Source organism: Hyperolius riggenbachi, chromosome 1, assembly GCF_040937935.1.
Source record: "Hyperolius riggenbachi isolate aHypRig1 chromosome 1, aHypRig1.pri, whole genome shotgun sequence".
Classification (NCBI taxonomy): domain Eukaryota; kingdom Metazoa; phylum Chordata; class Amphibia; order Anura; family Hyperoliidae; genus Hyperolius; species Hyperolius riggenbachi.
In genome coordinates this window covers 523,405,174-523,431,496 of record NC_090646.1, presented here as the reverse complement: position 1 = coordinate 523,431,496, position 26,323 = coordinate 523,405,174, and the positions used below count along the sequence as shown (strand labels likewise).

Below are 26,323 nucleotides of genomic sequence, written 5' to 3'. Positions count from 1 at the left end.
GGAGAGGACGGTGTTGTGACATTTGTCACAGCACCACAAATAAAACTGTATTAAATGCATGTTTATAATAAACCAGTTCAGGGGTGCTTTAAGCTATAGACCCTGAACAAGCATGCAGATCAGAGGTCTATGACAAATCTGACAAGATTAGCTGTATGCTTGTTTTAAGTTTGTGATTTAGACCCTGCTTACCAGAAAGAACAGCAGGACTGCCAGGTAACTGGTATAGTTCAAAAGGAAATAAATATGGCAGGTTCTATACCTCAGGTTCCTTTTAAAAGTAATGCACAGACCAGAATAAGTGCAAAAATATATCCTTGGTGTAAAGCCTTACTGAAAACACCACAATTTAGATTTCAAAACTGGAAGTGAAGAACAGATTGCTGCATACTGTACCGAATCGGCAAAAATGGCCAAATCGTGTGCGTTACTACAATGGAATGTGATGCACCACGTAGTCTATATGACAACGTGAATGCATTGTGGAATCATTGCATAGTATAAGCATAGCCTTACAAAAAGCATGCACACTGAATGGGTGCTACTCTGCATTTTCTAGCACTGACAACACAGTGGGCACAGTCCAAGCTCCATTAAGGTCAACAGCGCTTGTCTGCATCTGTATGTCAGCAATGGTCTGTCTCTCTGCATTAGTGTTCTCCTGTCCATGCACATAGCAACTGACCATACTGCACTTTAACATGTGACCACGCATTGTACAATGTGATAAGGCCGCATGTACATGACAAGCAGCAAATAATGGACACACACCAGCCATTCTTTCTATAAGTCAACTATTCTTTAATGTCACATTGTCTGACAATTGTACATGAATTACATAATCTGCAATAGATTTGGTCAAAAAGGAAATAAATGCTTTAGTCTTTTTTATTATTCCTGTTTTAACAGTAAATGTTATAAACACAAAGCTTGTCATTAACATTTACACAATTCACATCAGATTGATGACATTTCAATGTACTCCTTGTAAAGGATAGAAATAATCAATAAAATATTACAATTTGACTACTACTCTGGTACAATACTTCATATGTCTTTAAAATAAAAATTAAAAGTAGGTATATGCCTTTTTGCTGTAATTTCTTGTGACAAATCAGTTCTGCTGGCGATCGAGACAGGATCAATAAATGTGGTGTGTATATGTGATCATTATGTAAGACTGAATGTACCAACTGACCATATAATAAATTACATTAGCGAGCAAGATTCCAGTCTAATATAAAGGAAAAAAACAAACAAATGACAAATGATGTAGCAATAAAGAAAAACAATGACAGAGACCAGTGATGGAGCAATATTTGTAAAAAAAAAAATCAAAAAAAAAATCAGACACTAATGTGCAACAGGGATGGTCAATGAGAAGCAAATCATTTTGAGTTGATGTAGCATTATTCCAATTTTGTATGCAAATTATACAGCTTGAAAACTGACCAATCAAAATTTTCCAGGATTTGATTGGTTAATTTTCAAGCTGCATAATGTGCATGCAAAGTTTGCATAATGCTGCATCAACCCAAAATTATTTGCATCTCACTGACCATCTGCAAACCAAAGACAGATCTGCGTGATTCTAGACTAACAAATAGGTACAGTCAAGCAGATTTAGGGTGGAGAATGGTCTGCACTGGTATTGTTGCTATACAGCCTTTGGCTCAGCTGGAGAACAGAAACACCGATAGTAATGAATATACATTTATCTCATCTATTGATGGAGTATTGGTCTCAGTTACTAAAGGGTTACAAGAGAATATGCTTTGTAAGAGTTTCAAGTATAGCAGTGTCTGCAGTGATTCCTGCCGCTTACAGGCTTACTCAATAAATGCTCTAAGGAACAAGAGTAAAGTAACCTTTAGAAGGCAATCAGTATTCAATTCCTGAAGTCAGACAAAAAAAAAAATGGTTAACTGGTTGCCATGGGTACTGAAGTTTGCACTCAGTGCTTTGCCTTTTTGCACATTCAAAACAGAATAAGCCTCATAATGCACTTTCAATAGTTGCCACACATAGTGGGTGTACAGATCAAGAAGCCTTTAGGAAATCTAGCTGGTATAGACAGGAGCGTTGAACTCTTTAACATGGACTCATGAACTAACAGCAACGGTGTTCATTCTATTGTGCTGTGTATAAGATTCAGCTGCGATCACTTTCCTGGCAGCTGTGCCTGAGGTAAACAATGATGTCAACAGGATCTAGTTGCAGATCAGTTGTTTTTTCCCCCCTTTCTTTTTATACATAAAATCAGTATCTTCATCAGTGCTCAGCCTATTGTTTAAGGAGGAAATATACTGACCGCTGTTGTGCTTGGTTTCCACTACAGTGGAAAACAAACATTTATGAGCTGCCCACAATTTTTTCTCAGAGCGGATGCAATTCCCATGTAGCCTGTGGTGGAACGCATCTGCCTCGGGCTCCAACCAGACCTCCAACCGACCATCAGAGCAGACACTACAGTGTCCAATCCCACTGGCTATTGGAGTCAGGCTCAAGAGGGAACCTAGCCTCACCTTGCTTCCACTCCTGCATCTACAGAGCTCAGTTGAATACAAAGCACTGGCTTGACACAGAGTCAATCATCTAGGGCCTGTTCCTCAAGAACCACCAACATTGCATGTTTTGTAGAGATCCAGAGGTAGTGTATCGGCTAGTTTGAGACACTAATTACCTCACCTGTGAACATTTGTGGTTTTCTGCAAAACATGCACTGTTGGTGGTACTCGAGGACAGGGTTGGGAAGCCCTGATCTAGGGAACATTGCTATGCTCATATATGGGACAGAGGCAACAAGAGTCATGTTGAAAGCTGCTAGTCAAAACACAAAGTTGACTATGGTGAGTCTCCTTTAAAAGCAACGCTTAAAAGAAGACTGTCGTCTTATTGCATACTACCATGTTACTATAGAGGTTTACAATTCACTTTCCTAAACACTGTTCAAGTACACCCAAAGACAAGTAAAATGGCTTCTGCTAATGCTTAAAAGTAATTCATAGGCATGTTACAGTTCTAGGTAATCTACTTACTCTATTTTTTTTTGGGGCCTTGGGCCATAAGATGCACTTTCTCCTCCAAAAGTATTGAGAAAAAGTCACTGCCTCTTATGCACCAAATACAGGGAGTCCCCGACTTACGAACACTCGCCACAACAAACTCCCTGTGACAATGTCGGGGACTCCCTCTGTACTGTGCTCCCCTATACAGCATAATCAGCAGCAGCTCACATACTCCGCAGGTGCCTGGAGCAATCATAGAAGTCTTGTCTCCCTCAGAGCTTCCTCTAGTGCTGGCTTCTCCAGATCACGTCATTACATGCGATTGGTTCTAGGGGAAGCTGTTAGGGAGAGATAAGGTGTCGCTAATCGCTGCAGGAGCCTGAGAAGTAAGTGAGCTGCCACTTCTGATGCAGTTTACTCGGCACAGGGGAGCACAGGAGGGGAGGAGAACACAAGGGGGACAGAACAAGTTTAGATTTTTTTTCTCCCCTGGTCCTTGTCCTCTAAACCTAGATGAGTCTTATGGTCTGCAAGATACAGTACTTCAGCCAACAGTCTAGCTGGCACCATTATGCAGATGTCAAAGTCAGTTAGCTAGACTGGTGGCTAAAGTAAGTGGATTACCCATGCACATAATATACGAAAGAATCCCCTAGTGAAGAAGTGCTGCCTAGAACTGTATAGCGTGCCAAGTTGAAGCTAGCCTCTCCCCCCCCCCCCCCCCATAGCTACAGAATGACCTGGATAAATCTAAACCTTTACAGAAATATCAACGTACACATAGACAAAATGATCATGATCATTGTGAACACAGATCGGTTGTCTAAGCAGAATACAAATGTTACTTAACTGGATAAAAACAAAGAAACCCGGTTATATTGCAAGCCTGTACCACGTGTTGGCACCATAACCGTGGCTTTTCTGCACAACACACCTTTACTGACATCATAGGCATGTACAATCTACACTGCATTTATTATATGCAAAAGGTAGTTTATGTACCTTGGAGAGAAGAGTTGGGTTACATACAATTTAAAAGATAAAAGTTGAGTGCAATTTAAACAGCTAAATAAAAAATATACAAAATGCTGTAAGCTAATAAAAAAGCTGTTTACAATAACCCTTCAATAGAACACAAACATTCATATACTGTAAGTTGCCTATTCATCTGGACAGCTCCACTTGCTACTACAGATAATGGCAATGACTAGCTGAAAGTATAACAATTTGTAGAGAAGAAGCTGTACACAGCTTTTATTAGTCTTAACTACAATACAGGGCTAATTTGTTGTTGAGCAGGTTGTGAGGGATAAGTCAATGCTTTGCACCTAGTCAACGTGACAGTGAAAACAGCCTTCCTAAAAAAAAAAATTGCATTGCTGACCTTTCCAATTCATGAATAGATAAGGTCTTTACACTGCACAATGAATGGCCAGATTTCAGCGAATCAGGACTTCTCCCAAGTGGCACAACTGATCACCTCCTCCGGTGCCTGGTGCATTTTTGAAGTGCCACTGCAAGCCCATGACGCCGTGCATGTACTGACGTCAGTACATACAGTGGTACAGATGCTCGAGGTGACAATTCAAAAAGAGATCAGGCACTGAAGGAAGCAAGTAGTCGTGCCAGCGTGACAGGCAAGCATGAAAGACTCACTACAAGCCTGGAAGGGGGGGGGGGGGGGGGTAAGAAATACAATTGGGGGCAACTACTGCCTTTACCACAGCACAGACTATCAAGTCCTTATGACCAAGATTTACCAGCTAGCCTGATCGATCCTTTTGTCCGGTTTTGTCTAGTAATATATGGGCACCACAAAAGTACTGGCCAATTAGCCCAGTTATTCTGCTCAATAATAGATTACCAGTCAGCAAGACACATTAGGAGTTGATAACGGATGTACTGTGCACTTTCTTCAGGAGTCTTTAAGACCTGCACAAAGATCCAGTTTCTGCAATGACTTCTACAGTTACAAAGATCATTGCAAAACATGTCTTCTTGTAGATTAGCAGAAAACAAATGGTGACTTATCATGAAGTGCAAAGAAAACAGGAGCAGAACTGAAGCAGATGCCCAGAGCAATCAATCAGATTTCAGCTGCTGAAAGAACGATTATGATTAGTTGCTCTAGGGCATCGTTCCACTTTTCATCCAGAAACTCTGGCCTGCTCCATGGAGAGAGGAAGGGGGCAGTGAGAGGGGATACTGAACAGTGGTCGTTTGTGTTGGGTCAGTTAATTCCTTTGCAAAATAAATCACTTAAAGCGTACCCGAGGCAATAGGCGACATGATGCGATAAACGTGTATGTACAGTACAAAACATTGATAAACCAGGCCGTTTTATCTGTTTTATTTTGCTGCCTGAAAGTGTTAATTTCTAAGCATGGAAGTGACAGCTTCTGTCTTGTCGGGAATATAGTAAACATCACTGATCACTGATAAGCAAATTACAGCCATAAAAGTTTTCAGAATACAACTTATGAGTGCAAGGAGAGATAAAATACATGAAGCAACTCTGGGACACTTAATAGGCTGCCACCGAGTAGAGACCATAAAACATTCAACCTTCTTTTTAAATGTTTAAATGTGAAAGAACCCCGGGATAAGTTATTTTTAGGAATAGAACGATACATATAATTGTTTATCTCATCAGTTTATTTTCACCTCGGATTTACTTTAACGATGCTGTGGCACACCTGTCCTGTCACTTGGCTTTCACTTGAAACATTCGCAAATTATCGACATGTAGCTCACATGTACATAGCTATTAACTGAAGTAAAGCTTTGCAAGTAAAATTGCTCTGTAACAGCAGAGAAACATTGCTGCTCACATTGCATTGTTTTGCCAGCCAGTCTGTGTGTAATGCATTTGTCATTGAAAACAATCACAGTTCAGTACTATTGAATTATATACAGCATACACTGTCACAGAGACACAAGGTACTGTAAAGTATGGCTGTTCCATTATTTGGTCTGAACTCAAGACCTTTGGATTTACTTATTAATGTATTACTTTATTTTTGAGACGGTGCAATCTTCCTTATTAATGGATGTAAAAAAAGTCACACTACTTCCCTATACAAAATTAGGAACTGTGCTAGCAATTTAATTTGTAAGCTACACATTCTATTAATGTAAAAACAGAATTTAGGAGGAATACGACAAATTCATAGGAACAGGGAGATTTTGCAGCTGGAGTCTCTGCATTGTGAATGCCAGTCAGCCCTCTTACTAATCATCTGAAAAATAGATGCTTACCATACGCAGTGAAGGCTGTCAGTTTTACACTGCAGTGATGCCCCAATTTCTACTTAACTGACAGGCTTAATATTGCTTGAACCATTAAATTGCTGCATCTGCTGTAGATGAATGACAAGTACACTTTTACAAACATTTGTCATTTCCAGGAAATTATTTGTTGCAATAGGAAATGGCATTGAACAGTGCTAGTATTTCTTTAAGGCTCTATTCACACAAGTAGCTAAGCGATTGCTTTCCTTGCTGAAAAGTTGGCGTTTACCATTAGGAAAATAAGTGCCCACTGTGAAATACCAGGGTCAGAGCACACAAGCGTTCCTCTGAGGTTGTCATTACTGAATACAGCAAAGTCCCTGTTATCCGGGAATATAATTCTCAATTAACCGGCATGCCAGAGGTTTAAAGGAGACCTTTTTGGGGGGTTTCGGGCAGGTTTGGAGGCATTTAACAATACTTAGAGTCTCCACAACATCTTGTAGCCTTCCTGCATCTCCTAGCGGCTTTAGTGTCCTTGCACGGAAGCTGGTGCGTTATCTGACTCCCATGCAGGTCAGGTGACACGCCAGCTTGCGTACATGGAGGATGCCAGAAAGCCGCTAGGAGCTGCAGGAAGTCTACATGACGTCGCTGCTCGGTGAGCACATGTATCCGGCATTAGGCGATCCCCGCCAGTCCTGCATACTGGGGATTATATTAGAAAAGCATTTCATGCAGCATCTCAGGAGCAAGGAGGGCCTCCTAAACACTAAACTTCTTGGCAGTGTGTCATTTTCTAGTGTTCTCGCATAAGTATTCCACTCCAGCATCTATGACGCTACCGACTGCTCGCCAAATTGGCCCTAAAGCAGAACTCCAGGTTTGAAGGTTAAAAAAAAGTATGTTGTAAATCTCTGCTTGGATGTAATCTACTGTAGTAACCTTCTTGGTGTTCAACTTCTGTTGGATTTCTGTGCAAAATGTGGTTCAATTATTTTCACAAAATTGTTGCCTGCACCTTACCAAAAATGTTTCAAGCAACGGTCAAGTATACATTTTGAGTAGAATAAAAGTTTCATACACAAAATCATGTAAAAAGAAAAAATTTTTAATTTACTTTTCCCTTTCTGCCAGGCCACAATATCCCCACTCTTCACCTTTTTGGCAGAAAAAGCACAGCATTTTTGCATCAAAATTCATGGCTTCCAGAGCACGCAAAAATTCTCACACAAACTGGAATCATAATGAAATCCTACCTTAGAACTGCTGGACAAGCCTGGCTTGTCCATACCATTTTCGGCCATTTTTTCCTGGATGAGTCAGGCTCATCCATACCGCCAGGGAGGTTAAAAAGACAGATAACCAATTTCTACTGCTTCAAAAATGCTGTACAAGTGAGCCCATCATGCTGCAGTGAAGAGTGCTTTTCCAATAGGTCTAGAGAAAGGAGTGATGTGATGACATCATCATACACTGCTCATGTCCACAAGCAGAAAAAGGGCTCCCTGAGACTAGACTTGAGCGAGGCACTTAACATTCCTGCAAAACCAGCAGCCGTCTGGCTTAAAGAAACATTAATGAGAAGCAGTTCCAACACTAGATTTTGCATTCAGAGTTTTTTGTTTTTTTTAAGAAAGACACAGCAATCCTGAGAGTTAGTTGGTTGTTCCATAATGCAGAAGATATCAACACTTGAAAGGTAAAATATTTTGACCTGGATTTCTGCTTTAAAACACTGGGGGAAAAAAATGCTAAAAGCTGCTCCATTTTAAATTGATGGAGCCACATGTCTCATAGCAACAAAAAGGCTTGGGCATTTTTAGACTGCCGATATTAAACCCTGGAAACTGTGTTGTGATTTTCTGTGACGCTGCATCAAATGAGAGAAGGAGCTACAGAGAGAAAATTACATAGTGAAAAACGCCCATGCAAAAATCTGAGCAATGGCTGCTGTTAGCAAAGAAAAAGGCATATCTGTCTGTGTGTATATATACTGAAAAATATACTATTTAGCGCAGAACTTGGTTTACTTAGCTGCAGCAAGTGGAAGGTTTTCTTTACTACAGATGCAATCAAAATACAAAACAGTTTGACTTTATAGAAATATATAAACTATAGTGGTGACTAAAGGTGTAGTGCAAGTATATCAAACATTATCTGGGAACAAAAAAACAAACATTTAATTTGTGCCCACACTCCTACTTGACATCAAAATGTGTACTTCAGAACTTTTTTTGCACTATTCCATTTAACTCCTAAAGCAATGTATAGATCTGTCTTATTCTGGCTCTGGTAGATTTGGTAGAATAATCAGATAAGCAGAGTATTGGTAAAATGTGCTTATCGATATTCTACCCTAACCCAGGGATGTCCAACTCTAGTCCTCAAGAGCCATATCCATGCCAGTGCTTACGGTAGACAAAGAAATTTGTTCTACTGGATAAACCACCTTTTTCTGATTTAGTCCCATCAATTAATTTTAGCGGTGCCAAAAATGTGCGAGGACCTCGGCCCTTGAGGAAATCCCTGGCCTAACCCTCAATCCCGTCTTTACTGTTAATGTCTTTCTTACATCTAACCCTTGCTCCCCCCCCCCCCTTATTATTTACCCTATCCTAGCACCTAACACTAATCTCCCCATCCACATGAACCCCCCACCTAATGACGAAGCCTAACCTTCCCCTGCCCCTTATCTTTTAATTCCCCCCCATCCCCCCTTCATAATCTATGCCAAGATACCAAGCCTTAAAGTGAACCCGAGGTGAGAGTGATATGGAGGCTGCCATATTTATTTGCTTTTAAACAATACCAGTTTCCTGGCAGCCCTGCTGTTCCATTTGGCAGCAGTAGTGTCTGAATCACACACCTGAAACAAGCATGCAGCTAATCTTTTGAACAGAGGTGCCAATACAGGATAACAATTGTTAAAAGCCATTTAAAAGAGGAGGTAGTGGTGGATTTGCCTGCTCAAAGTAGACACAGATTCTGTTGATTAATAGTCAACAATAAATGTATTCAATTGCTCCACAGTGCAACACGATTCACAGATTCAATCCTGCTTCGCCAGGCAATAACTGGAGCAAACTATTGTGTTCAGGTCAGGAAGCCAAGTGCTTGGCTTCCTGACCTGAACACAATAGTTTGCTCCAGTTATTGCCTGGCGAAGCAGGATTGAATCTGTGAAACGTGTTGCACTGTGGAGCAATTGAATACATTTATTGTTGACTATTAATCAACAGAATCTGTGTCTACTTTGAGCAGGCAAATCCACCACTACCTCCTCTTTGAAATGGCTTTTAACAATTGTTATCCTGTATTGGCACCTCTGTTCAAAAGATCACTTTATTGCTAAGTCCACCCTAGGTGGAGGGGTTTTACCCTTTTCTTTCCGTTCTACAGAGAGTGACTTCTTAACCTGAGTGGGGTTGAGTCTAATCTCCCCACCTGCCTACAAAGTGGTTGTCTAATTGGTAACCCTTGTTTGTGAGTATATTTAATTTGTGTTCACATAACCCTTATTTTACATCTCAACATACTACACTATATTGTCCCTCTGTGTCCCGTTTTGTGTTTCTTATGCAGCTAATCTTGTCAGTTCTGACAATATTGTCAGAAACACCTGATCTACTGTACATATCCATAAGATATGGACCCTATTGAGGCTTCCATCGTTGGTCCATTGTCCCAAGGTCGATGAGCGCGGCCCCCCTCCACATCGGGGCGGCACACCTCCACTGTTACAAGCCTGGCTGTGGAATATCCACGTGAAAACGGCTGCACATGTGCAGTAGTTCAAAGCCCACAACTCTGGCTTACTACGCATGCACGGTCATGCTTGCACGGCTACTGCACGTCCCCGATATTAGCAACAATGCCTTGCTGTTAATCTTTCAGGGGGCCAAACTCAATGACAGGGGACATCAGAGCCCAGAGGGAAGCCTCAATAGTATCCTGAGGCTTCCCTCTCTTTAGGTAAGCATCTCATTTTGTACAAAAGAAATACATATGGCAGCCTCCACATCACTCTCACCTCAGGGTCATTTTAACAGATAATAACTTTCTGCACCTTTAGGCTCTTTTCCCTCCTGCTGCCAGATCACGTGTGGCCAGCAGGAGGGGACAGTGTAGTGTCCACTTCGTTGGTCCGCCATGATCCGGCTGGAGCCCGGGCCCATGCATTCCCCCATAGGCTATATAGGGGAACGCATCTGCCTGCCCAGGATTATCGCGCACTGCACAGAAGTGCGGTCCACTTACTGCAATGGACACCCAACTATATGCAGAGATCTATAATTATCTAATAGCATACTAATTACATTAATAAAATGAAGCCTTTTTATGTGAATCAGAGCAAGGATAGGACATTAATAGCTGGCTCTGTGAATGAAGTATTTACTGCTTGAATTGCATTACCAATTGTTCCTACTATTTGGTGGTGGGGGGGTCGGGGGCATCAGGCACAAGCTGAATCTGTCTGAGAAGTTTGCATCTTATAGCAATGACACTCTGGTGTTAGTTCCTGGCCTTCAGAGAATGTACTTTAAAAGTGCTTTATTGATCCTTGACCAATCAAGAAAAGATTCTGCTCAAGTAAAAGCAAGTTCCGCCACGGCTAAGAAAATACTGTGCCTGGAATGGGGCTTTGCAACTATATATATATATAGTGTGATACGGACTTTAGCTTTATTATATTTTGCGGTGTTGTGGTATGTTCCAAATCTGTAACATTCTGTACATTCACTCAAATTGTAATAAAAAGAAGGCTGTTCCATTCTGTCAATAAAAAAATATAATAATATGAAATTAGCCTGTAAGGTGCTACAAAACCCTATGCAACTTACGCAAGATTTACATTCAGCAGAGTTTCTCAATAAACAAGTATATCTATGACCAGTTGTTTGCAGCCCATCAATAAAAGCTGAGGCAATCTTATCAAATTCCTGTTCTTTCATGTGAACACACATGTAGTAGTGCAAGCGACTCAAATCTCCTGTATTATAATGCATGTCTTTATGGAATACAGCGGTTATGTCTTATTTTATCCTAGAGTGTTCCACTAGATGAATTTTTGCAGGGCTATGTTAATCCATAATGCAGTGCTTTCAAGCCAAGCTAGGGGGAGAAAGAGCAGGGTGCCTTACAAGCAAAGCATGGTCATACCCTTATATTCAAATGTAAGAAAAAGTACACTGATCATTTTCAATATGAATACTTGTCTCCATTTAATTGAAAACAATTTTGTTTTCTAATAACTTTACAATTGGTTTGGCCATCAAAGAACAGACAAGCAGTACCTCTTAAAATATACTATAGAACTATAAAAAAACAGCAATAAAAATGCCATTTAACTTGGCACTGCAGCAAGAATATAACAAAAATAGTCAAAATTGTGTTATAATTATAACAGCCCCTTTAGTTACCCTGTACAAAAAAAAAAAAAAAAAAAAAGTGCGCCAGTAAGGTAAAATTATGTACCGACAAGACGAGTTATACTAAGGCTCCTTTAACACTGCATTTGTTGCATTTGATTGCAACTAATAACGTAATCACAGCTCAACACAATGTAATATGCCTCTACGGTACGTTTACATCAGTGGTGCGGCAGGTTCCGACGGCTTAATGGTACTGTATACTTCACTGTACGTGTCACACCACACTTCTAACGCAAGATGCGACTTTTTGGCACCACTGCATTGTGATCTTATTGCATTGTGCATAATGTAAAAGGAGTCCAAGACTTTCCAACTTTGTTTTCTTTTGCTGGTGTCTGTAAGCTTTAGACTGGATTTACACTGTGCATGTTGCATAATGCACACGTTAAAATGAGTGTGAACTGCAAAGGAGACTGTACATAGATTTTAATGCAAAGCCTGCATGCAGCAAGTTACAACACAGTACTGTGAACAGCCCCATAGGATTGTATGAGAAGTGATTTGACATGCAGAATTATTCTACAATACAACTGATGCAGTGTGTAAGGACACACCGAGTATATGTGAAGTACATGGCTTGAATTTGGTCACAAGAAGTGGGAGTGTGTTTTATCTGTGTTTACCTAATTTGCTGTAATCAATAGCAATTGCGGGTTCCTCTGGAATATATGTCCTGCTTCCAACCATCATTTTACAGGTATGGTTTTAAATTAAGCAAATAAAATAGGTTACTACAGGCTAACAAATATGAGGCCCATGAAGCACTGGTGTAGAGGCAATATACAGTTTTAACTTTCTCTGGAAAAGGGTTGTAATGAGTTACTTGAAAGCCTATAACAACCTATTTTATGTCAGTACTGTATATACTCGAGTATAAGCCTAATTTTTCAGCAGAAAAAATGTTCTGAAAAGTTACTCCCATCGGCTTATATGCGAGTCAGTGGAGCAGAACGGATGGTGGAGCAGGTTTTGTTACTGGCAGATGAGCTTAAAGGGGCACTACAGTGAAATACTGTAAAATTTAACATATGTGCAAACATATACAAATAAGTACATTTTTTTCCAGAGTAAAATGAGCCATAAATTACTTTTCTCCTATAATATTGTCACTTCTAGTAGGCAGTAGAAATCTGACAGAAGTGACAGGTTTCGGACTAGTCCATCTCTTCTTAGTGGATTCTCAGCAAGGCTTTTATTCTTTATAAAGATATTCCTGAAAAGGATTTAAACAATGATGCTGGCCAGCTTCCCTGCTCGCTACACAGTTTTTTGGCAGTTGGACAGAGCAACTGCCATTCACTAAGTGCTTTTGAAAATACATATATCCCTGAGAATCCCCTATAAAGAGATGGACTAGTCCAAAACCTGTCACTTCTGTCAGATTTTTACTACCTACTGCAAGTGACAGCAACATAGAAGAAAAGTAATTTATGGCTCATTTTACTCTGGAAAAAAATGTACTTCTTATTTGTATACGGTATGTTTGCACATATTTAAAATTTTACAGTTTTTCGCTGTAGTGCCCCTTTAAGGATTGTGCACTAGTGATCCTGCTCTTGCCAGCTGCTTCCCTGCTGTGTCTGTGTCCCCCATCCCCTGCAACATGGTGTGCAGAGTGCACTGCTCAAGACTACCTGTGTTCCCTGGCTTGTGGAGCGGCGCGTGCAAGCAATGTGTCAGCGGTGTAAGGATTGGGGATTCTTCCTGTGTGGCAATCAAAGTCTCTCATATCTATGACGCCATCTAGTGGCGTCTTAAGACGCAGCTGCATCCTCCTTGGGACACATCTTGTTACTGGGTAGGTGGCTTATACACGAGTCAATCCCTTTTTCCTGGTTTCTGAGGGAAAAGTGGGTACCTCTGCTTATATGCGAGTATATACAGGTATTTAAGTTTGTAATCTGAGAAATGTGACAATTCTTTGCTTCCCTCACAGTGTCCTGTTACTGCTGAATAAATCTTACTGGTATGTAAAAAAGGACAAAAACATTCCAAAAGACCAAAATAAGGAACCAACAGTTTTTTTCACATATTCTGAGGAAGGAAACTACAGTTGCCGGACAAACTTCCACTTCTTGTGACCAAATTCATAAAGTCAGAATATCGCAACCAAATTCAGAATTCAGAGATCAATCAATCACTCACCAGAGTGGACATGCTTTTACCTCACCAGGCACATTTCTGACACAGTGAGCCTGGTCCAATTCACTTTTTCTCCTAAGTTTTCTCTTCGGTGCCATTTTCACATCTTATCAATAAAACAATTTTAAAAGCCACCAGCAAGCAAGAAAATTATCAGAATAACTCATTACTTTTTCACCTACTTGTTGGTACCTTTTTTTTGTTATTTTAAGCAGAAAATAAATTATCTTCTGGGAGAAAACTTAGGAGAAAACGTGAATTGAATAAGGCCCAGTGACTTTAAACCTTCATATAGTTTTCAAAACTTCTAACACAATCTACTGATGTTGAGAATTGATACATTTAGTGCACAGAATATGCTATCTTAGAGCAAACAGACAATTTAACACAATATTAAAATCTAAAAAGTAAACCAATTGGGCTAAAAAGCCTGAAATTCCCCTAACTGTTAAACTAAAATTACAAGTTATGGCAAAGCATGCTGGGAATCCATAAGATATAAAAAGCATTATTATAATAATAATAATAAAAAAACAACAGTTTAAAGGAATGGTGAATTTACGACATAAAAATACTAAATCAATGCAAAATTGCTCCCTATTCAATAATTAAATGTATTTGTGGGTTTTACCCTTTTTAGAGAGAAAAGTCTAATTGCCCATTGTTTAAAAACAACCTCAGCCAGTACAGTGCACATCAAGCTTTAGGGCCCTTTCACACCAAGTCTGTTGCGTCACAATGGTCAATATAATCTCATCGCAACACAATACAATGATATTCCTATGGGTCTTTCACATTGAGTGTGGAGGAGTTCCAATGCAGTAACGCAAAAAGTTTGTGCATTAACCGGGCAACTCGTGCGTTTACAGTTGCAGTGAAGTATACTTTCATTTTACTGTAGGGTCCCCTGCCTGCACACTACACTTGGAACACGCCATGCGACTTTCCAGGAGCTTTGTAATCGTATTGCAATGCAACTTGCAGTTTGAAAGGTCCCTTAATGTGCCTACACTCTGCTGGTCAGAAACAGTGATGGTAAATGAGATGCAATTCATTCAAAGTTGATGATGGATTATGCAAACTTTTGTATGTAAATTTATGCAGATTGAAAACAGACCAATCAAACCCAACTGCAGCAGGATTTGCAATGCTCATCACTGTGCAATGCCAGCCAAATCAAATGTGTCACTTTCACTTCCTGTTTTCTCCTGCGTGATTTGTCTATGGAAAAAGTTCCATAGGTTAAACTTGTCTTCTCCAGCAAACAGATGAATGGGGAAGCTGTCAGGGCAGTGGAGCTTAAGAAAGGAAGGAAATGTCGTAACGTACAGAGTATAAACTGCTGATTAGGGATGATCAATGAGATGTAAATATTTTCGAGTTTATTCAGGACTATGTAGCTTTTCATGCAAATATATGCAGCTTAAAATGGACCAATCAATTTAAATCTGGGTGGGTCCATTTTCAAGCCGAATATATTTCCATGAACTTGGAAATATTTGCATCTCATTGATGTGTGTGTGTGTGTGCGCGATTAGATCTTACCCAGAAGAGAAACCAACACATTATAATTGTAATACTTATTAGGGAGAATTTTAAAGCGATTTAGTATACTCTATTTATAAAGTACACTTATCCTTTAAGGGCCCTTTTCCACTAGAGCGATTGTGATTGTTGAATCGCTAGTGATTTTTAAATTGCTAGAGTTGTTTATCATAGAAATCACAAGAAGTATTTTCCACTACAGTGATTCGATTTGGAAATCGCTAATCGCAATCGCTTGCTGGAGCGATTTTTACAATGATAATGCAATGCAAATGAAAATCACAAATCGCAATCGCATAACAGAATTAATGAAAAATCGCAATCGCAATTGCTGGCATTTGTGATTTGTGATTGCGATTGCTAGTGGAAAAGGGCCCTAAATGCATGTTTTAATAGTAAAAAGATGGTGCCTTATTCAGAGCTTTATTGACAAATCATCCCAGTGCACTTTGAGGGGCAAAGGAATTCATTTCTGGCAACACTGAACGTAAAAAGTTGAAGACTCTGAAGTAAGGCAGTTGAAGACACAGTGACTACTTTACAACGGTGTAACTATTAGGCTTTCATAGTAAAATATAGTTTTGCTTTAATCCATTACTGGTTGTCCTACATACAAAACGGATTTGGTATTTACTGACTAGATAAAAATCGAGCTTTGCTTTATTTAACTTTTAATCCAATGATTAAATATTCCATAAGAATGTAATAGCACACTATTCTGGACTCCTGATATAATAAAAGCACAGCTGCAGTAGACCGTTTACACTTCTCTTCCATTAGTTGCAATTATTACTCTGTGGAGGTTATCCTGATTAAACTGGTAGTCCCCATGCCTGCTGGCCACACCTACAAGTGGAGCAAGGTTGTATTCTTCTACAGTGCCCTGATTTTACTCCAGACAGCTGTAATTGCAAGTTTCACCCCTAGTTGAGTGTGCTGGCAAAATCTAGAGCGATAGAAATGACTTGTGAACATCAGACAATGATTCCTTCTCTACAGGTATATAATGAGAATTCTTGTGGCTAAATAGGAAAATGTTTTGAGAACAAATGTGACAAAAAGACATATGGGCTACTTTTATTATTAAAAAAAAATGTCTGGCATTAAGTGGAAAAACCTTGCAACCGTGTGCCCTATCAGAAGATAGTAAAGACTGCTGAAAGATTAATTAGCGTTTCTGTCCCTTCATTTTATCACAAGTACCATCCATACATACATACATACATACATATGTTCCCGGCGGCAGTCAGCTGGGCACAGGGAGAAACCGAGAAATGGCTCTACCTGCGCTGGGCAATGTAAGGCAATATAACAAATATATGCCCCTACTGATAACCCAATTTGTCCCTTTGGACATAAGATTTGGGGTCCGGCTATTGCAACGCCCTCATTCTGCGAGAAATACGGTCTATTTGGGTGCCAGTAAGGCACTACATGGTGCCATGCAGGTGCCGGGATCATTGTACTCCCCATCCGAAAGAACCTATATTTATTAAATTGAGGACAGTCTCTGCTGGTTAAAGCATAGCTAGACTGAAACTGGGGTGCACTGGTTTCAATGCTAACCATCAGTACAATAGCCAATACATTCACCCCCTCTCAAGTGGTTAGTGGATTTCTCTTTGTAAGCAATTAACTGTAATACAGCAGCCTTATCAATGTATGCACAATAGTCTGAACTGCATTGTAATGGGGAAAAAAAAAAAAATCATACAAGCTGTGTTTTATAATTTTTAAGAATGTATGAATTGCTGGAAAATATATACAAATACATAGTGTGTGTGGTGTGTGTGTGTATTTTTTTTAATTTCTATATGTGCGCGCAATCAAGCCAGCCTCAAGAAGTTCTCTGGGCACATCCTATAGGTGGCACTACTTACCTTTTTACCTGTACCATGCCAGCTTCTGTAAATAAATGCCTGCATAGTATGAGTGTGAAGATCAAAAAGGACAATAATAAACTGACAAGGAAAATTATTACAAAGGCTTTTGTAATTTATTGTATTAGTGTCCCTTATGATTATCAGCATTACCTGGTAGTAATCTATACTGCGAGAGATGCGAGCGCTGCTGTTGTAGTTTTGATGACTATGTTCCATGATATTGTATGCGGATGATCAATGGATTGCAAATAATTCAGAGCTGAAGAAGGATTATGCCAATTCTGAATGCAAATTATGCAGCTTGAAAATGGGTCAATTGGATTTTAACATGGTGGTCCATTTTCACGCTGCATAAATGCTTTTATAATCCTGCATCAACTCGGAATTCATCTCATTGATCATTCCCAATATTGTCCGGATACAAGGAAAAGGGTCTGGCACAAATAGCCATTTATTGCTGCAGTTTAGTGATTGATGCAATATCAAACATGTACACAAAGATGCCAATGGCAGGTGAACAGCGTATTTATCGTGTCTGTTGCTTCCAGGTGCAGGGGCATGGCAGTGGGCACCAGAAGGGGTGCACGGCCTGACAACCCTCTCTCAACTTCTGAGGCTAAGGTGCACCTGGAAGCAACAGACACGGTAAGTACACGCTCTTCACCTGCCACTTGCATCTTTGTGTACATGTTTGGTATTGCATCAATCACTGAACTGCAGCAATAAATAGCTATTTGTGCCAGACCTTTTCCTTGCCTCTGGGTTGTGTATACCTCTGCCACTTTGGTCTAGAGCACACTAGCCCATCCGGGAGCATTGCACAGTTACCGGCAACCCCACTTTAGGATCATCATTGGTTCACTGAGTGCCTGCTGGTTGCTTTTTTTGCTGCAATCCCCAATATTGTGTATGTATTGAAGGGATCACTGTGTGGTCCTTTTTGACAACTAGTTAAGAAAAAAAATAAAGCGGTTCCTAATTTGACCTGAATAGATTTTTTCACCAATACAGGCCGTATACTGAATTTTTGATGGAATATTAGACAGACCCTCATATGATGTATATGTATTTTGATTGATGAATGCACCTTCCCAGTTTTCTTTCCTTCTTTTTATTTGTGTTACATTAATTTTATTGTGCACTCAATCAATCAGATTTTTATGGAATCTCTTTTTAACAAGGATGCTGCATGATATGAAAACCTACATTTTGTGGCAAGTCATTCCTATCTAATCTAGGAGGTTTTTTTTAATGACCTTTTTTGTTTTGTTTTTTACCAACATGACATGAGCATCTGCCATTAAGACTAGGTTGCACCAACATCTCATTTGTGAGTAAGGTCATCAGTTTCCAGGTACCTGCTAGCTAGCTATCCACCCTACCCAACAAAAGGTAGCTTCTACTGAGTGAAGGTTACCATTACCTTAAATAGCACGATTTTACTATTCCACTAATAACAAGCTTTCAGGAAACAAAACATTACATACTATATAAAATCAAGACTGCACATATAAACATCTATCACTAGCGCAGTCACCTCTGAGAATTCCTAGCTAGTCCAAAATGCTCATACATAGTCCAGGACATGATGCATTTAACACCGCCCACCTGGTGTTTGAACCTTCCACTACATTATGCTTTCTGCAATAAGGAAGTTGCCAATACTACATAGAAGATGTGAATTCTTCTTACTGCTTCAGACCTGCTCATCTATGACACAATGGGGAAAAGTACTGGGTACCAACCAGAGCTAAAGGTTACAGGCAAAGGGACACTGACTCATAAAATGCATATCCATGTATTTTACTGCATTTTCTACAGCAGGCAAAATGCACAGAATTGTAAAAATAGATTATTTTAGAAAGGGCCTGTTCACAGCTATGTTGCAGTGCATCAGTCCTGCATGGTACCATTCAAGTCAACTGAATAGGCTAATGTAAAAACAAAACAAAAAAAATAGAAAAATTAAAAAATGCAAGCCTACATCAATGCAACAAACATTTAACACATACATTTTCAAGATCATCTAGTGTGAACAAGCCCAAAATATGCTTTCACAGAAGTAGCTACAGAGTTTTTATAACTTGAATATGATTATGTAGCCTATTGTGATACATACCAGGTTTAGCAGAGTTGTCCCTTAGCTAAACATGAGATACAGAACACCAGGATGGATAAAGCAACTTAGAATATAGACATATGACTGTACAAAGTGAGCTCAGTCAATTCAGGGCGTATCTCCACAATACCTAGGAACATCAGTAATCTGAAGAGTGTATAATAAAGGCAATATGGTAAAAGCAGCAATGGAAAGAGATGGCAGTCTATGAATAAATTAGTTTAAAGGAGTTTGTCCTGGTTTATTGGTGTGGTTTGCCATAACTGACCTGTAGACATTCTGTTATGAAAGATTTGTAACTGGTGCAATCAGACCAGTTGAAGGTCCTGTATTCTTTACATAAGGCCCAAAAAAAGAGAAACAATTACACAGGTCCATTTAGGGCAGCCATCTATGACTAAACACGCCCAGAGAAAAAACACTAAAATGCAATGAAGCACCTATGGAAGAATGAAACTTAAAAAAAAAAATAAAAAAAAATAAAGAGAGTGCAAGGTTCATCAGGTGAGGCTTAAGTCATAGATGGCAGATTCTAGGCCCCATTGCAACAAAGTACTTTCTGGCTGAAGGTAGGCTGTGACTGTAAAGGCACTTTAAGGAAATGCTTAACTAAGGTCCTGCTATAGCAAAAGGTGCACAATTTGAGCCTCTTAAGCAGCACCACTTCCTATGGAAAATATTGCATTTACGCAATGTCAAAGAGGGACCACATTAAGCGATAGGTAAGGTAAAAGCCTTACTCAAAGGTCAATTTGAACCAAGATCATGGACTTGACTGCCTTGCCAGTCCCAAAGAGCAGAACAAGTTAAACATTTTACCATTTATAAAGTGCATCTCTTGGTTTTCACTGTATCATGCGTTTCTGCAACTGGCACAATATACAGTGACCAAAACATCATCCGCCAAACCAGAATTAGTTCCATCTTGTTACAATTGGCACTAAGCATATACAATTCATCCATTCAATACTCCTTTCTGGCAATTCTGCTCTCCTAGTAGAGTCTCTTACGACAGGAAAGAAAAATAAAGCACCATTAGGTTGTTTGAGAAAGCTAAGGAGGTGGATATTCACACTTTAAAACATCTCCAAATTAGCATGAAAAAAAGTTATATGAATACAGAAGTCTTTCTTATGGTCAAGCAACTGTTATCACGGCCACAGTCTGCACTGTGAAGAGAGAAATTGTTCCCGCTGCAATATTAGCAATCACCTTAATACTTTGCGTTGCCAGTGATCTAAGGTGCACTCAGAGGACTCACAATACCTTAACAACAGGGGGTGCTATAAAGGGGGGGGGGGGACAAAAAAAAAAGAATATGCTACTCAGTTATAGTCTGTTTATGACTCCACAAAGTAAAAGCTGTAGAGTTAGATGCTTCATCGTGAAGAGTACGCTGATCCAAAATTCGAGAGATTCAGAAAGGGACTTGATGGATTTCCAAAAGCTCTTGATGTGGAATTTAGTTTTTTTTAAATTGTTTATGGATTACAAACCAATTGTTTAAAACAGACAAAGCCTTCAAAAGCCAGGTCTTATATGTCCTATCTCTTGTCTTCACATCGTTTTGCATTTTCTTAGTCTTAAAATCTGTGAGAAATAGAGAAAGTATATTAAAACCACACATTCACAGAAAAGAGATCTGGGTCTGTCATCCAGAATACTTAGGACTTGAGGGTTTTATGATAAAAGGACAACAGGTAAAAGTATCTGAAAACTTGTAAGCCTTCCCTATATATATATATATATATATATATATATATATATATATATATATATATATATATATATATATATATATATATATATATATATATATATATATATATATATATATATATATATATAAGAAAAATACAGTGCCCCCTTTGGAAGCACTGAGGAAGCACACTATTGGGAACAGGCTTTCCATGATACCCCAAGATCTCTCAGACTGCAATGAAATCTGGTAAAATGCAAGGAAGAATTCCATATGCTCGCAGGCCAAAGAAAATACATATAACGTTATGTTCTGTTGGTACAACACCCCTGATAAACTTCACAGGGGCTTTCCTACGCTGCCTGAGAGGTGCTGGAGAGAATGTGGAGAGAAGGACACTCTGGCCCACATTTAGTGGTAATGCACTAAAATTCAGGTCTATTGGCGATCAGCTGAAAAACGTATTAAATAAGTTTTACATAAAACTGTCCCTTTAGACCCCTGGGTTTTTGTCATTGGCAAGTATCAGAAGAGCCTCAGGGGACCTACTCAGAAATTGCTTAACCATATTCTTACAGCTGCCATGGTGGTGCTAGCAGCTAGTTAGAAAACACAACATCAACCTTCTCTGCAGGAATTAGTACAAAGGATTTGGTATATTAGGACAATGGAACACTTGACTTCTGTGGCCCATGAGCAGATCAAAAGATTTGTAAAAATCTTGTAGTTTTGGGACACTTATTATGAATATCCACTGACTGGAGGAAACAGCTAAGCTAGGAGACTCTAGTAGTGCTATTGGTAGGAGGGAAAATTATTTTTTTGTGGGGAAAACCATCGGGGAGGAGGCACCAAGGACAGGGCGAGTGGTCCCTTATTTATAAATTAACTTGGTTATAAGTTTTCTTTTTCGTTCTGGTTTGTCCCCCCCCCCTTACTGCTCGACTCTTACACCAGGTCGTTGGACACTGAGCACTCTTGAATGAAGCTATCAGCTGAAAATGCCTATATTTGCACGCTTAAAACTTAACTGGAATAAAACACTTTTTAATCCTTGTTAACCCTTGCAATACCTATTTATACACTTTTAATGAGTGTAAGCTGTAGCGATTGGCTGCAGTCACCAGGGCGACAGTTTGGGGCCCCATTGTTCTTTAGATGCATTGCTCTGTTGCTGTCTAGTGATGTACCCAAACTGTCGCTCTAGCAAACGCATTCAGTTGATGGGCTGAAGGTAATGGTCTGCCACATGCCCTGCTAGTAATAAAATATGGCATACGTGGCATCATTTTAACCGGGAAAGGTCAAAGAATATATTTTTATGTATAACTGTGGAACTTGTCATGTGAAAATTACGAAGGGTGAAAAATGAAAAACGATATTTTCTGCATTTACGCCTAATTTGTTCTTGTAAAATGAAAGCCTAGATTGTACTGGAAAAAAAACCTAAATAAATATTACTAAGATGCTATAAGTAACTGAAACATTACTGCTGTATCAAAAGCAACACAGCTTTAATGTCAAAAATCTCAGGAACCTTAAGGGGTAAAAACCTTGGAATGTGAACTGGTTAAAATGCATTTTATGGACAAGGTGTGAAAATATCACCCAGGACAAAAAAGGTAGGAGAAAAAGAGAATTGCATTGATCTCTATCAACAGGTGTAATTTAAGCATGAAAAATAATAGATGCTACTGAAAAAAAAAAAAAAAAAAGAAAACTTTTATGGGGAATTATGCTGCAATCTCTGCACTAAGCCATCCTAGGGAAGAAAAGCTACAATTACAAATGCATCATGTATTAGGTTTCCTAGTCCTATTTACGCAACATCGGCTTCGTTTGGTCTTTCATAAATCATTAAATGTCTACTTGTAAGAACCATTCTCATTTGGACATTGTTTTGGCCGGGATTTTAATATACACCAAAAGCAATGGCAGGCAACTGTCTGAGGATCCTTTCTCTGAATTGAATTGTCAAAGTTCCAAAGAGACTTTTGTATTAATCAATGATTGTTGTAATGTCTACTGTGGAGGAAATTCCCATAAAGTCACAATCAATGAATACAAATTACGTTTTAAATTTGGACAGCAGGTTAAATCAAAAAATAATGATAGGATATGACAAACAAAACTAAAATAAAAGGTCACCTTCAAGCACACCACTGGAGATGCAGGGGATTAAAATAAGAGTTATACTAGTTACAGTGATGTCAATTCCTGTGTCTTTAGTTCCCATTGGCAAGTATAGTCTCCAGTGTAGACTTCATGGTCGAACATGGCCATCACCTCTGACTGCCAATAAATCCATTACCCAGGAATATCAGGAGCTTAACCATCTTGCTTCAACTTCAAAATCCAACCCTAGATCCATCAGTCATTTTGGTAAGAAGCTCACGGAAAGTATGCTCCAATTATGTTTGTTTTTCAACAAATACTCATACCAGAGATGGTCAATAAGATGCAAAAAATTCAGTTGATGCATAAGCAAATTTTAAATGCAAATTTATGCAGCATTAAAATGGATTTGTCAACTTGGCAGAATTCGATTTTCACTTTGCATGAATTTGCATCAAAAACGTGCATAATCCTCCTCTGCATCAACTTGGAATTAGTTGTATCTCATTGAACTTCTCAGAACCCAGTCAAAGCAGATTATCTTTTTTACAGTTTGCAAACTGGTGGATAGATTTGGCAATTATGGAGGATAGGTTTTTTAATAATATACATTACCAGTCTTTGTGTTAGAGACATCATATTTCAATTCATCTGAAGCTCTTCTGTTGCTGCATGAGGCCCACATTTTCATAGACTCTACCAACATCTTCTCTCATTCTGTAACAGGGCACACAGATACTCAGGCACAGGCATACACACAAGAGATCCCATAAAGTGATAGTCTACTTTAGGAATCTATGGCTCAAAAAATAATTGTTTTTTTTTTCATTATGGCTATTAACTATGTAAAATATACCTAGAAGTCACCTCCATCCCATCACATAGCCATCTGTCTTTAAAGTACACCTGAATTGAGAAGGATATGGAGGCAGACGCCTTAATTCCCTTTTAAATCATGCAAATTAGCCTGCCCCTGATGAGTCACGGGCGTGACAAAACTAGTCGGGCGGGGTCACGGAAGCAGAAATGAGCTGGCTTGGGGTACTGGAGACCGGCATGACGACTGAGCGGTGCTATCGCATGCTGGCCAACGAAAGGGGTAGAGCCCATTAAAACTTCAGACGCATCAGTTTTACATGTGAGTGTGCAATCTTAACTGTAACTAATCTTCTGAATGGTTTTACGCTATGGAGATGACTCTGTGTTCTTATATTTGAGGTGTAGGCTGTGAAGATATTGTCGATTCGATTTGAGACCTGACAAGGGAATCATGATAGGCTGGGGACTGCTTTTAAAGTATCCCGGAGGTGCTGTAAATCCATCTAACTGGGGTCATGTGTAAAAAGGGAGTGCCCACTTTGAGGGTGAGGTGGGGGCCGTCACTCTGATCTACTGTAGGAATAAAGCTGATACAGTGATCACTTATGGTTGTTTGATTTTTGTCAAAGGAAAATAGACTTTATTGCACAGGTCACCTGGGATTCTTTTACAGCTGGAGTGCTTTCCTATATATGAAAACAGCTTATACTATTTGGACACTGAAGGAGCACACCACAATTTTATCCTGTCTAATTTTTTATTGTGTTGTAATTGCCAGTGCAGTGTTTTTAGCAAATCTTAAAACAATGCAAATTGCCTGGCTAGCTATACTGCTGATCTTCTGCTGCCAATACTTTTATCCACAGTCCCTGAACAAGCATGCAGATCAGAGGTTTCTGACTAAAGTCAGACTGGATTACCTGCATGCTTGTTGAAGGTGCAGGATTCAGACACTACCACAGTCAAAAAGATTAGCAGAATTCCCAGACAACTGGTATGGTTTACAGTGTACCAGAGACTTACACTTAAAAGTTTTATACACACCTGGTGCTTCCACCAGCCCCATTCGCTCGGATTTCTCCCACGCCCCCGTCCTCAGTCTTCTTCCTCCTCGGTACCGTGTTCCGTAACAACAGCCAGTCGCGGCCAGTCGATGCAAGCGCAGTGCGCTCCCTCCTTTTCTCTCCGGCGGAAAATAGTACGGCACAGGCGCAGTACTATTCTCTGCCGGAGAGACAGAAGGAAAGCACTACACATGCGTAAAACTGGATGCGACTGGCTGTAGTTACGGGACCCGATACCGAAGAGGGAGAAGACTGAGGACGGCGGCGTGGGAGAAATCCGTGCGGAGGGGGGCTGGAGGAAGCACCAGTTATGTATAAAACTTTTACTGTGTACTCATCTCTGGTTTCCTTTAATGGAAATAAATATGTCAGCATCCATATGCCTCTCAGTTCAGGTGTACTTTAATACTCTCCAGTTATCTCCTGTTAATTATTGATTGAATGAAGACTAGGCTGAGGGTTTTGATTCATTCATTTATTTTTTACAACCTTCAGTTATATAGAAAAGGAGAGGTAATGTCTTTCTGGCAATACCTACCTATTATGTTTGCCCAGTGAAAATAATGCAAAGAACAAAAGTGCTTAATTTTTACAATAATTATGTATAAATTATTTAGTCAGTGTTTGCCCATTGTAAAATCTTTCCTCTCCCTGATTTACATTCTGACATTTATCACATGGTGACATCTTTACTGCTGGCAGATGATGTCAGTGGAAGTAACTGCTGCTTGCTTTTTTGGCAGTTGGAAACAGCTGTTCTTCCCCACAATGCAAAAAGGCCTCTCACAGTGTGATTTAAGAACCATGGTCCTGACATCACACTGTGGGAGGGGTTTCAACACAATATCAGCCATACAAAGCCCCCTGATGTTCCATTTGAGAAAAGGAAAAGATTTCCCATGGGAAAGGGGTTATCAGCTACTAATCGGGAAGAAGTTCAATCCTTGGTTACGGTTTCTCTTCATAGTACAGGTCCTTCTCAAAAAATTAGCATATTGTGATAAAGTTCATTATTTTCTGTAATGTACTGATAAACATTAGACTTTCATATATTTTAAATAGTAGTTCAAGTAGTTGAAATGAAGTAGTTCAAGCCTTTTATTGTTTTAATATTGATGATTTTGGCATACAGCTCATGAAAACCCCAAATTCCGATCTCAAAAAATTAGCATATTTCATCCGACCAATAAAAGAAAAAAGTGTTTTTAAAACAAAGTCAACCTTCAAATAATTATGTTCAGTTATGCACTCAATACTTGGTCG

At 39.4% G+C, this 26,323-nt stretch overlaps 1 protein-coding gene across 2 annotated transcripts in view; it reads right to left on the bottom strand.

Moving 5' to 3' along the window:
* Positions 1-19,579: 19,579 nt before the first annotated feature.
* PTPN11 (protein tyrosine phosphatase non-receptor type 11) overlaps positions 19,580-26,323 on the bottom strand; it is a 61,644-nt gene continuing 54,900 nt past the window's right edge. For both annotated transcript variants that reach the window (XM_068245876.1, XM_068245882.1), the window contains exons 15-16: positions 23,793-23,894; positions 19,580-20,953 (exon numbers count right to left, since the gene is read on the bottom strand). In XM_068245876.1, the coding sequence (XP_068101977.1) occupies positions 23,825-23,894 (70 nt within the window). In that variant the 3' untranslated portion in view covers positions 19,580-20,953; positions 23,793-23,824. The remainder of the gene's footprint in view (positions 20,954-23,792; positions 23,895-26,323) is intronic.